This window comes from Hyperolius riggenbachi, chromosome 5, assembly GCF_040937935.1.
Source record: "Hyperolius riggenbachi isolate aHypRig1 chromosome 5, aHypRig1.pri, whole genome shotgun sequence".
NCBI classification, from domain to species: Eukaryota; Metazoa; Chordata; class Amphibia; order Anura; family Hyperoliidae; genus Hyperolius; species Hyperolius riggenbachi.
Genome location: NC_090650.1, coordinates 97279887 through 97293548, shown reverse-complemented (window position 1 = coordinate 97293548; position 13662 = coordinate 97279887). Strand labels below are relative to the sequence as shown.

The 13662-nt window shown below is 42.6% G+C and overlaps 1 protein-coding gene across 6 annotated transcripts in view; it reads left to right on the top strand.

The window, feature by feature from the left end:
* Positions 1-13662, top strand: part of OSBPL3 (oxysterol binding protein like 3) — a 277877-nt gene that overhangs the window by 146022 nt on the left and 118193 nt on the right. For all 6 annotated transcript variants that reach the window (XM_068236035.1, XM_068236040.1, XM_068236038.1 and 3 more), the window contains 3 exons: positions 3815-3931; positions 6656-6709; positions 11302-11415. In XM_068236035.1, coding sequence (XP_068092136.1) covers positions 3815-3931; positions 6656-6709; positions 11302-11415 — 285 coding nt within the window. The remainder of the gene's footprint in view (positions 1-3814; positions 3932-6655; positions 6710-11301; positions 11416-13662) is intronic.

Genomic DNA, 13662 nt, shown 5'->3' with positions numbered 1-13662 from the left:
GGTAAATCACAGCAATTTTACCAACTTGTTAGCGGCTGAGGGCCCTGTGATAGATGAACAAAGTGCGCTGAACACAAGATAACAAATCATCAGCACTATTGTGATCACTTGTCAAGCCCAGCACAGCTGATGTAACTGGAGCCTGAAATATAGACAAGCATTTTATGACTTGATTCATTTCTCCTCTTTCCGGCAACTGGTGGTAAATCTACATCCGGATATGCAGCATGTTTAGCACATCGGGATGCATATAAATAGCTGGATTAAAGGTATTTGCTTTTATTGGCCTTGGACCTCAGACACTAGAACATATAACTCGATCAAGATGCCATATTCTGAAGACAATAATAGTGCCTTTTATCTTTTAGCGACCTACAGGGATAAAACTAAATTAATTTCACAATTCGCTTATATTTAAAGGTACAGACTCTTCCATTCTTCTACTAACTTTACTACTCTGCAAGTCATTGACCTCGAATATTATGTTATTAGCCTGAATCCCATTATTCATGCATGTTCAAAGTCTGTGACTCACCATTAAAAACAGAAGTTTGCCTTCTTAAAACAGAAGGTATTTTCGATTATTCAGGTTGGATTGAGGTGTCCCACAATGCATCACTGCTGAATATGCAAATCATCTCTTTGTTGTCCCTGATAGCTAAACACACCTCCAGAACTGCTGGACACATCATTGCATTCCAGCAGTTCTGGAGGTGTGTTCAGCTCTCAGGGACAACAAAGAGATGATTTACATATTCAGCAGTGATGCATTGTGGGACACCTCAAAGCTCACTCCAACCTGAATAATCGTAAATACCTTCTGTTTTAAGAAGGCAAACGTCTGTTTTGCATAGCATTTTAGTAAGGAGGCTTTTCGATCTCTTCCAGCCCCTTACACACTCCTAGGAGTTTTGGTTCACCATGAGCTTGCTGGGTAATCTGTAACTTATGCAGAATTAGGACTGCTACAATGGAGCTTTCACCATCCAGTGTGTCGAGCATGCCGCGGAAGTGTATTGAAAAAATATTTGCTTTTCGGCCACAGAAAGTAAGCGCTAGAAAGCATCACTTCCTGCTTGGCTTGCAGCCAGAAGGGGGATTACCGTGGTAATCGCCAATGGCTATTTTTAGCTCTTCAATGCGTTCATCGCACCACCATGCTCTTATACCGCCGGTTAGCAATGTGAAACCAGTCTAACACCTGACAATCCTCTGACTTTGCCAGAAGGCAAGATGAGTTATTTTGTGTGTATGTTCCTGGTGCCTTTCCTTAAAGGACCACTATCTCAAAAACATTTAATATGTAAACATGTATGCACATATTATATAAAATGTACCTCTATCCTCGATTAAAATGCATTATATGACACTTTTCTTATGTAGCTACCACTTCCAGCAGCTAATAATCTGACTAGTACAACTATTAGTGTGAGATTCTCAAAGTTTCCTTTATTCTTTTACAAAGCGCCATCTTTAAAGGACCTATACAAAGATGCAGTACAGCCTGCCTACTTGCTGGATACTATTCTTCCAGCTGAACTGTGCCGCTGCTGTCCAGGAAATGATTTTTAAATAAAAGCTGAATACTCACCTGCCGATGGATCGGGGAACCTCACAGGGACGTTTCCGGATGAACGAGGTTCCCCAACCGATCTTTCTGTCTGCAGGAACATGGAACGGCACACGACCGGCGTGAACGAGAGTCGCACCTATTGTGTGTTACAATGTTCAGATTTTTTTAAATGTTACAATCAGAAAAATTGATTGGAACTCTCGCATAAAAAACAAATATAAAAAATTGTATTGTGTCAAGACAAGACATATGACCTTTATATATAGCACTTTTCTCCTGGTGGACTCAAAGTGCTTGAGGTGCAGCCACAAGGGCACACTCAGTAGGTAGTAGCAGTGTTAGTGAGTCTTGCCCAAGGACTGCTTACTGAATAGGTGCTGGCTTACTGAATAGGAAGAGCTGAGGTTTGAACCCTGGTCCCCTGTGTCAGAGGCAGTGCCCTTAACCAGTACACTATCCAGCCACTACTATTGTGTGTTAGTGTTGTTCCTGCAACTTTTATACTTTAATTCCAGTTCCACCAGCAGGTCGAGTCTTATGATATATATTCACTTGTAAATATTTAATATTTTCCTGCTTTATCCAAATGGACATGTTTATAAGCCAGTGATTGATTGCTCCTGTTTAAATTTGTTCCCCCTTGCTACACACAGCCACTTCTTTTTCCAATTTAGGGTGAAAAATAAGTTTGAAAGGGCGCTATGCATATAATGCAGAATGAGGAACAGAATAGATTGCAGAAAGTCTTCCTGTCATTCATCAATTACTGTGCTTCCTGTCAGAGATCTGCTTTAGCCATGAGGTGGCAAAAACAGAAGAACAGTAATCATTCCCTCTTCTTCTGTCTGCCATTTCTTTATCATTAGCAGGAGTTGCTGAAGAGAGAAGAAATGGTCATTTCAAAATACTCTGTAATTATTAAAAGCGCTCTGAACGAACATTTAAGAAAAATCTTTGTACATCATTAAAGAGGAACTGTAACGAAGAGGGGAAAAAATAAATCAATACATTGCAATGTGAGAAGTAAAAAAATTTAAAAAGAATCAAGAAGCTATTGATATTCACCATCTAATTTGCTCATTGTTTGATCCACAATCAGCCTACGTGTAATCATCTTTACTACTGATGGACTTGAAAAAAGACAGACAGCACCAACTGCCGTTATCAATAACCACACCCCCTAACAATGCGGTAGGCCATACATGTCAAACTCTGACCAGCGGGCCATATCTGGCCCTCTGAGCCATTAAATTTGGCCCTCAAGTGGTTTACCCACTTTGCATTATGTTTGGCCCACGCTAGACCACCAGCTAAGCTGCATTAAAGGTGAAGCCCTAGAACCCCAGGAAAGCCATATGGGGAGGAAGGGGGGAAATGCTAAACACTAGCGAACTGTATGGGGAGGGAGGACCACTAGACACCAGGGAACTGTATAAGGGTTTGGAGGGGGGGGGGAGGGCATTAGACACCTTGGAACTTTATAAGGAAGGAAGGTAGCCAGTAGACATAGAGGTTGGCCCGTGACTAGGTCCCAGTGTACAATTTCAGCCCACTTTGTATTTGAGTTTGACACCCCTGCGATAGGCTAAAAGGTTTTTTTTTTAATTTGGAGATATAGGGAGATACTGGTTGCTTGGTAGTTGGAAATAGCCATTATTTCCCACAATGCAACAAGGTCCCCACAGTGTGATGTCAGGACCTAGGTCCTGACATCACTCTGTGCGGGAAGTTTCACCACAATATCAGCCATACAGACATCCCTGATGATCTATGCGAGAAAAGGTAAATATATCTTGTGACAAAAGTGGGTTTCAGCTGCTGATTTGGATAGAGTTCAATCTCCTGTATTCCTGTTCTAGCAGGTTTATTTATATATATATATATATATATATATATATATATATATATATATATATATATATATATATATATATATATATATATATATATATATACACATGAAAATAAACCTGCTAGAACAGGAATACAGGAGCTGCTCTCTGCATTTATTAAAGAGGAACTGTAACCAAGGATTGAACTATATATACACACATTTTAGTCACAAAAAAGAAGTTTTTTTTTTTTTTTTTTGTGTTATGTAATTCCAGCTGTATCCACTTATGTTGTCTGAGTGGTGTGACCTCTGTGTGTTTTGTACACTTGATGACAAGTCTGTGACATGCAGAATAACATTTAATCAGGAGATTGAATTGTGAAATGTTTGACTTCTGTTTCCACCAGGATAGCTGGGAGATTGTAGAAGGCCTGCGGGGAAGCACAAGCTGTACCCAAGAACCTCAGAAACAAGAAGGCTTCCTGCTGAAGAGAAGAAAATGGCCGCTGAAAGGCTGGCACAAAGTATGTGTACTAACTTACCTGTCATGCTGGCTGAACGATTGAAGGCCTGTTGCAGGTTTTGTTTTTTTCCCCCCAAATTATTTTAAAATGCATATTTTTATTCTCTAAACATTGCAAAATAACCTAAAACACAGATTTTAATATTAATATATCTTAAGCCTCCTGCACATATGCACGGATTGTCACTTGGCAGGGATCAGAACTCGGAAGACAGTGCTGGGCCAAGGCAATACAGACCTGTCGCTAGCCTCCAGGGTAGAGATGCGTTTTGTCGTTATGCCCTTCACTATGGAGTGGCCCAGTGTGGGGCGGGGTCAGTGCGGAGAACAGTGCCCTCGGCCAAGTTGCTGAGGCACAGTGGGAGGCCCTATGGATACTGTACACACACTAGACTCAACTAGCTAGTGTGTGTGTGTGTGTGTGTGTGTGTGTGTGTGTGTGTGTGTGTGTGTACAAGGCTGTAAATGGTATCACAATAAAGCTGGCGACAAATACTGGGCTGGAACTGTTTCAAGCATAATCACACCCTATCAATCCAAAAAGTGCACTGTCGTATCGTACATAAATTGGCCTTAAAGGATACCCGTGGTAACATAATATAGCGATGTACAGAGGCGCCAATAGGAGAAAACATACTAAAAGGTTTAAAAATATTCGGGTGGTGGTGGTGGACCAACCGACCCAAAAACAGACTCGATGCTGTCAGTATAGTCAAACAATTTATTTACATACTCCGAGAACAACTGCGACGCGTTTCACGGGCAAGATCCCGCTTGCAACTATAAAACACTTTCCTAGTAGGAAATGGCTTCTGAGAGCAGGAAAGAGATAAAAAGGGTCAATAGTTCATAGATTTAAGCTCTGGCATACTTCAAAGAATGTGTCATTCAGCTAAAACAGTAAAAACTTAAAAAGTAGATTTAAATATAAAATAAAACTGTAGAATATCTTAAAAAGTCAATTTTTTTAGGAGGAGGAGGATAGATACAATTGTTTATTTCATTATGGTAGTTTATTTTCACCTCGGGTGTCCTTTAAATATCTTGTGTAAAAAGTAACTGCCAATCACCAGCAAAACAGCAATTCAAGTAACCAATCAGCAAATCTTATTTGCTAGTGAGCCTCATGGGACTCTGACTTGCATAGCGATAAAGGACCGCCACTATGCAGAAATCTGCATACTCTCACCTTCTAATCATGCGCAGATGGTCTCCTATCGGGTCCGCTGATGGGAGACCAAAATAAGATTTGCTAGTTTATCTGCTTTGCTGTTTTTGTTGGTGATTGGTAGTTACTTTTTGCACAAGATATTTAAGGACAGCTGTCACCAGCTTTATTGTGGTGCCTTTTAAAGTGATGTGAAACATTTCCTTCTAACTTTGGTGCTTTTGATTTTTTGCTGCTGTCCTTGCCGGACTTTTACAATTGGGAAACTATACCCTGATGGACTTTGTTACATTGCAGTAAAAAAAGGTTACAACTTTGTACATTTATAACCTTTCCTGAAGCATAAAATGAAGAGCAACTTTTAAAATGATTGGAGAGTGCTGTTCATTGGAAATTTGCTTATAACCCTATCTATCTGTACTCTTGTACACTGACTGTTGCACCAAACCTTTGAGAAAGCTCAGAAGTAGACAGTTACAATTTAGTCTACCTCTGAGCATTGAGAATTGGGATCCTTATGGGAGGGCACATTTGAAAACGTAGCATGCATGGCCCAACCTCCCCCCCCCCCCCCCCCCCCAGGAAACAAAAAATAAATTGGTGAAGGTTGCGTAAAATAGCGATAGTAGAATAACGGTAAATTTACAGATATTCCACTATTTCATTGATAAAGCGAAACATTGGTAATATTTGCCAGTATTTCACCATTACCTAACCTCTCCCCTCTCTCCTACCCCCTATTGGGCAAATAATAACACCCCCCCCCCCCCCCCCCCGAAAACTAATTACACCACCTTATGCACCCAGGACACTTTCAGTAAGGGTGTGCTGCTTTGCACCTACTACTTGCCTCCTGAAATGATCAAGAACTAGGACTACTGTATAGGACTTCTGTATAGGGCTAAAGTCACATGAGGACGCTGTGGAATAGCAGAAGTTTTGCTATCATTAGAGACTTCATGCTGAGCAAAGGAAGTCTATATTGTTTTTTTTATAGGTACAGTTTCATGTAATGACATAATTGGAGCAAGCAGCAGTGGCATAAGAGGCACACCTATGAAGAAAATGCTCTTATCCTGTCAACAAACATAGTTGTGCCTGCGCTGACGCTTCCTAATTATCTCTGTGCATTGAGAATATTAGTGACAGGTCAGATTCAGTGGTCAGATCGCCTGCTATTAGCCATAGAAAATGATTAATTTGCTTCTAGCAAGACTTAATAACTACTTAATAAATCTGGTAACTTGACTTGAACAATTACTGAAATGTCTTGTGTATTATGGAGTCTTTGTTGTGCCTTGAAATTCATATATTCTATGTAAATGTACTACTGCAGTCATAGAGCTCATTAGCCTGGGTAATATCAAAGCAAAGTTTTCCATCAAAATGTATTCTGCATCCAGGCGGCAATTATATAGTCTCCTCTCTGTTTTTGTGATGACAGCTGAAAAAGCACACAAATATACAATTTACATAATAGCTGCTGGTGTCACAACCTGCCTCAAGCTTGATCTCTTTACCTCATTCCCTCTCTGTTTCTTACGGTTTGTTTTTTAGAGATATTTCTACCTTGACAAAGGAATCTTGAAGTACGCAAAGGGGCCAGTTGAGGTAAGTTAAATGATAATTAATACTGCATACATGGTTGCAAAAAAATTGCATAATTAGAATGCAAGGTATGTGGATACAGTACTGTTTACAGACATAGGCAAACAAAAGGCACTACATACCGGAAGAGTCACAATGCCATTCAAAGAACCCTTCTGTTTGGAATTACATACAGCTTTAGTCTGCTTGAAGGCAGGGATGAAATCCGAATGAGTTTCTTTTGGAATTCATCCAGGTAATTAGTGCACCTGATGGGGCGGGTTGGGGGGGTTTAACATACCTGGCCTCCGTCTTTTTTTAATGCGTCCCACGTCGCATCTCACGCCGCGTTCCAAGCCACGTCACATTACTACGCTTCCTCCTTCAACCTGTGGTAGTCACGTGAACGTGGCATGAGATGCGACTTGGGGTGCATTAAAGAAGACTGAGGCCAGGTATGTTAAACCCCCCAACCCGCCCCATCAGGTGCACTAATTATCTGGATGAAATCCGAATGAAACTCATTCGGATTTCATCCAGAGCTCATTCCTGCTTGAAGGATACTAGCTATGAGAGGGATATGGAGGCTGCCATATTTCCTTTTAAACGATACCAGTTGCCTAGCAGTCTGCTGATCTTTCATGCATCAGTAGTGTCTGAATCCAACACCTAAAACAAGCATTGTGCAAATGCAGTCAAGCTTAACCACTTCAGACTTTCAGTCGTTTTCACTTTATGCATCCGAGCAATGTTCACCTCCCATTCATTAGCCTATAACTTTATCACTACTTATCACAATAAACTGATCTATATCTTGTTTTTTCCGCCACTAATTAGGCTTTCTTTGGGGGGTACATTTTGCTAAGAGCCACTTTACTGTAAATGCATTTTAACAGGAAGAATAAGAAAAAAACAGAAAAAATTCATTATTTCTCAGTTTTCAGCCATTATAGTTTTAAAATAATACATGCCTCCATAATTAAAACTCACGTATTGTATTTGCCCATATGTCCCGGTTATTACACCGTTAAAATTATGTCCCTATCACAATGTATGGCGACAATATTTTATTTGGAAATAAAGGTGCATTTTTTCTGTTTTGCATCTATCACTATTTACAAGTTTAAATAAAAAAAACATTAGAAATATTTCATCTTTACATTGATATTTAAAAAGTTTAGACCCTTAGGTAAATATTTACATTTTTTTTTATTGTAATGTTTTTTTTTTGTTTTTGTTTTTTTTGTATTAAACATTTTATTTGGGTATTTTTGGGAGGGTGGGATGTAAGCCATAGTTTTATAATGTAAATGTGTCTTGAGTTTTATTTTTTTCACTTTTAGTTGTAGTTTTACTTTTTGGCCACAAGATGGCGGCCATGAGTTTGTTTACATGACGTCACTCTAAGCGTAACATACGCTTAGAGCGACGTATGGGGGACGTTACAGCCAGAAAAAGCGCAGCTTCCGAGAGAAGCTGTCGCTTTTTCAGCGGGGGAGAGGAATCAGTGATCGGGCACCATAGCCCGATTCACTGATTGCCAGGCTAACGAACCGCGGCCGGGAGCACGCGGACGCGCACATGGCCTCCTGGGCGTAGCTAGTACGTCCAGGAGGCCAAAGTAGTTAAAGAAAACCTGTAACGAAAAAAAAACCTCCCCTGGGGATACTTACCTCGGGTGGGGAAGCCTCCGGATCCTATGGAGGCTTCCCCCGTCCTCCTGTGTCCCACAGCGGTGGCGATAAATCTCCCCGAACAGCGAGGATGTAAATATTTACCTTTCCTGGCTCCAGCGAAGGCGCAGTATCGGCTCTCAGCTCGGAGATAGGCGGAAATAGCCGATCACTGTTGGGCCGCTCTACCGCGCAGGCGCAAGTCTCCTGCACCTACGCAGTAGAGCGGACCCGACAGAGATTGGCTATTTTCGCCTATCTCTATGCGGAGAGCCGCAACAGCACCCCGCTGGAGCCAGGAAAGGTAAATAAATTGGCGCTTGTCGAGGGAGGATTCCGGGACACTTCTGGGGAGGCAGCGCTGGACTGTCTGCAGCTACAGGGGAGGGGTAGCCTCATTGGGACCCTGAGGCTTCCCCCTCCCGAGGTGAGTACCCCCAAGGAGAACTTTTTCTGTTACAGGTTCTCTTTAAAGAGAATATGTACTGTCCGATTTGTGCAATAAGAAACATATAAGAAACAATCAAGTCGCTGTGATCTCCTGGATCCCTCTTTGCTGTTTCCGCCGCTCCCCGTTGCGATCCTGGCTTTTAATCGCCAATTTTAGGCAGTGTTTTCAAACAAAAAACATGGCTGCTAACAAGGGCTCTCTTCCCCCTCAGCCTCACAAATTGCATCACAGAAAAACTTAAACTAAGAGCAGAGACGCTGTCTGTGAGTAATAAACAAAGCACGCAGAACCTGCAGGGGGCATGCATAACTTGCATTCATTACAACAGAGGCAACCCATTCCTGGGTGAACAAAGCTTGACAAAGAAAAGAAGATTGGGTATATTACAGAGACCGTGCAACTAGAAAAGGCTGCAGTAATCCAGACCACATTAGAACAGTTATAGGAACTTATAGGATAGAAGAAATAAGGCTGAACATTTTGTTACAGAGTCTTTAACCACTTAATGACATGCTGACTTATAAAAACGTCCTGCTAGAGCCTCTTAATGGCTCCAGGACGATTTTATAAGTCAGACAGTGCTGCTGCCGCTGTGCACGTGAAAATAGTGAAAAAATAGCACCAAAGAAAAAATACACCTTTATTTCCAAATAATATATTGTCACCATACTTTGTACTAGGGATATAAATAAAATCTTGTGATAACCAGGACAGATAGGCAGATAAAATGTGTGGGTTTTATGCACAGTAGCAGTGTTTATATTAAGACCATAGGGGATGAAATTGGAGAAACAGTGTATTTTTTCATTTTTTTCCCTTGTATTTCCCTTTAAAATGCATAGAAAATAAAGTACTGAAAACAAATCAACCCCAAAAAGCCCAATTGGTGGTGAAAAAAACAAGATATAATTTCATTGTGATTAGTAGTGATTAAGCTAATGGCAAATGAAAGGGATGAGCACAGAAAGGTGAAAATCGCTCTTATCCGTTCAAAAAAACGCCTTGGGTTGAAGTGGTTAAGTCAAACATCTGATCTGCAAACATGTTTAGGGACTATGACTAAAAGTATTAAAGGGAAAGAGTCAGCAGGACAGCCAGTCAATTTGTATTTTTTAAAAGGAAATAAAAATGGCACCTGCCATATCCCTCTCAGGTCAGTTGTCCTTTTGTAGAAGGGATTACATAATAATTTGGTAATTCATAAAGTTCCCTTTTCATTGCTGTAGGGTATTGGCATGAAACTGCACTGTATGATCAAATTCATGGGGTATTTGGAACAGAGTATTACACCAAGTGGCAAAATAACCTTTACAAAGAAGGTCCAAAAACTTATATTGCAGATTTTTTTTTAGTAGCACCCTGCACATCAATTTTCAGCATTTATTAATGCATAACCTTGCCTCCAACTTCCACCCCCTATAATCAGGGTTTCGGACAGCCCACTCCACGAGACTGCCCTCTCCAAGGTCATTAATGACCTCTCGCTCACCAAGGCCTAAGGAAAATACTCCATCTTGCTCGACCTCTCATCAGCATTTGACAGTCGATTATCCCCTGCTCCTCCAATTCCTGCAATCTCCTGGTATCCAAGACCTCGCTGTAGCCTGGTTCTCCTCCTACCACTCAAATTGTTCCTTTCAGACCTCCTTCAATGGTTCCTCCTCAACCTCCACCCCCCTCTCAGTTGGTGTCCCCCAAGGCTATTTTCTTGGCCCCTTGCTGTTCTCACTGTATATCTCCTCCATTGGCAAACTGATCTCCTCCCTGGGATTCTACTTCCACATATATGCACCCAGATCTACCTCCATACCATAGACCTATCCACTACTTCCACGGAGATGGTATCCTCCTGTCTCTTAACCATCTCCTCCTGGATGTCTGCCAGGTTTCTAAAGTTAAACCTGAATAAAACAGAACTCTTAATTTCCTGCCCTGTGCAGTCTCACCCCTCCTCACGGACATCTAGGTCACTGTCAATGGTACAATCAACCACACAAGCCCGCTGCCTGGTTGTCACCATGGACTCAGCCCTCTCCTTCACCCCCCACATCCAAACCATTGCTCGGGCCTGCAGTTTCCATTTACGCATTCCATCTTGAAGATCCCACTTTTCCTAACCCTGGACACTGCCTGAAAGCAAAACAATTGCACCACTTTTAGACCCTAAAATCCAGAAATAATCAATACTGCCAGGGAGGTTAAACCAACTCCTGCGTTCATGATGGATTGTAGGGAGGCGAAGCAGTTCAGAGGGAGGCCTGACAGAAGGGTGGTGCCGCAGTCCAGGCGGGAGATTGAGGGAATGGACAAGGAGTTTGGCAGTGTCCAGGGTTGCTTAACTGAAGCCCACAGGGGCATAGCTATGCATACCAGTGATCGGGAACAGGTTAAAGAAAGACCACAATGTTTGCCTCCATATGTCTACAATTACTTTGAGTTCATGTGTATTTTTTCCATTGATGTATTTCTTCTTTCAATCATATCATATATAGATGGAGAAAGGAAAGCTGCATGGCCGCATTGATGTGGGTCTCTCTGTTATGTCGGTTAAAAAATCAACTAAGTGCATTGATCTGGATACAGAGGAACATATATATCATCTCAAGGTAATGCTTATGCTTTATTATGTCAAAGGCTGCAAATTGAATGCAAACCTGAAAAAATAGGATGGAAGATGTGATTGTAAATACACAACCAGAAGTTACTTCAGGTGAAAACTGTTTATCAAAACTATTATGGCTTCAGAAATATGCACAGGAGACTAAAGGATCATACAAATACTTCACTAAAGTTGACTGAGGCAGCCAATAACGACTGCCTCACCTGATAATCAGATGTGTGTACAGTAGCTCGCAACCCGCAAGCGATCCGCCCGGAGGATCAACCCACCCCCGCGACGGCTGATCACATTGTTACTCCCCCGCCCACTGCGTGACATCACGCAAATGCTTCTCCATCACTCCATCTTCCCATATAGCAGCACGGAGAGTCGTAAGCTACATAGTTGATTCGCAACTTTGCAACCTAGCCCAAGGATTCCTGACTGGCAACTTCTATCACGTGTGTACACACCTTCATGCAGAAATCCTTAGTACTGCTGAATAGGGAGCAGTGGTCAAGAGGAAAAAAAGTAGATGGGGTAGGGTTAGTGATAGTAGTGCCAATAATGACTGCTGTAGAAATGAACCAGCAGCTTCTGTGGAAGGTTAGCGCTCCTTAGTTTTCTCAAAAAGTAGAGGCGTTGTTGTGCTTTGCCAATTACAGCTAAAGCATTATCAGCCCAGGACAAGTCCTCTGTGATGATGATTCCCAAAAATGTAAAAGCTGGAAACTCTCTCCACAGCCTCTGCATTGATCATTATGTGATTGGTCAGTCAGTGTGTCTTATAGACCACGTCAAGTGGTTCCCATACTAACGAGGCAACCTGCATCCCACGTGATGTGGTCTCTAGAGTGAGGCCAAACCTCCGATTTTCGGTTCGCGAACCGGGTTCGCGAACCTTCGCGGCAAGTTCGGTTCGCCGAAAAGTTCGCGAACCGCAATAGACTTCAATGGGGATGCGAACTTTAAAAAAAAAAAAAATATATGCTGGCCACAAAAGTGATGGAAAAGATGTTTCAAGGGGTCTAACACCTGGATGCCCAGGTGGAGGAGTGGGATACATGCCAAAAGTCCCCGGGAAAAATCTGGATTTGACGCAAAGCTGCGTTTTAAGGGCAGAAATCACATTGAATGCTAAATGACAGGCCTAAAGTGCTTTAAAACATCTTGCATGTGTATACATCAATCAGGTAGTGTAATTAAGGTACTGCTTCACACTGACACACCAAACTCACCGTGTAACGCACCGCAAACAGCTGTTTGCGTAGTGACGGCCATGCTGGACTGGTGCGCACCTGCAGTGGCTGATTCACTGAACAGAACAGGTATGCAGTGGTGGGTTCACAGAACAGGTATACAGTGGCGGGTTCACTGAACACAACAGGTATGCAGTGGCGGGTTCACTGAACAGAACAGGTATGCAGTGGTGGGTTCACTGAACAGGAATACAGTGGCGGGTTCACTGAACAGAACAGGTATGCAGTGGCGGGTTCACTGAACAGAACAGGTATACAGTGGCGGGTTCACTGAACAGAACAGGTATACAGTGGAGGGTTCACTGAACAGAACAGGTATGCAGTGGCGGGTTCACTGAACAGAACAGGTATGCAGTGGTGGGTTCACTGAACAGGAATACAGTGGCGGGTTCACTGAACAGAACAGGTATGCAGTGGCGGGTTCACTGAACAGAACAGGTATACAGTGGCGGGTTCACTGAACAGAACAGGTATACAGTGGAGGGTTCACTGAACAGAACAGGTATGCAGTGGCGGGTTCACTGAACAGAACAGGTATGCAGTGGTGGGTTCATTGAACAGGAATACAGTGGTGGGCTCACTGAACAGAACAGGTATGGTGGGCTCACTGAACAGAACAGGTATGCAGCCAGGAACAAGCTAAGCCTAACTAATCTTTCCCTATGAGAGACAGTCTGCAGCAGCTCGCCCTACTCTCACTAACGCAGGCACACGAGTGAGCGTAATGGCCGCCGCTGCCTGCCTTTTATTAGGGGGGGAGTGGCTCCAGGGGCTAGTGTAGCCTAATTGGCTACACTGGGCCTGCTGACTGTGATGTAGAGGGTCAAAGTTGACCCTCATGGTGCATTATGGGGCGAACCGAACTTCCGCAAAACTTCGTCTGCGGGACGCGAACGCGAACCACTGAAGTTCGCATGGAACCGTTCGCAGGCGAACCGTTCGGCCCAACTCTAGTGGTCTCCACGTCCACATCGCATGACTCCCATTGTTCCTAT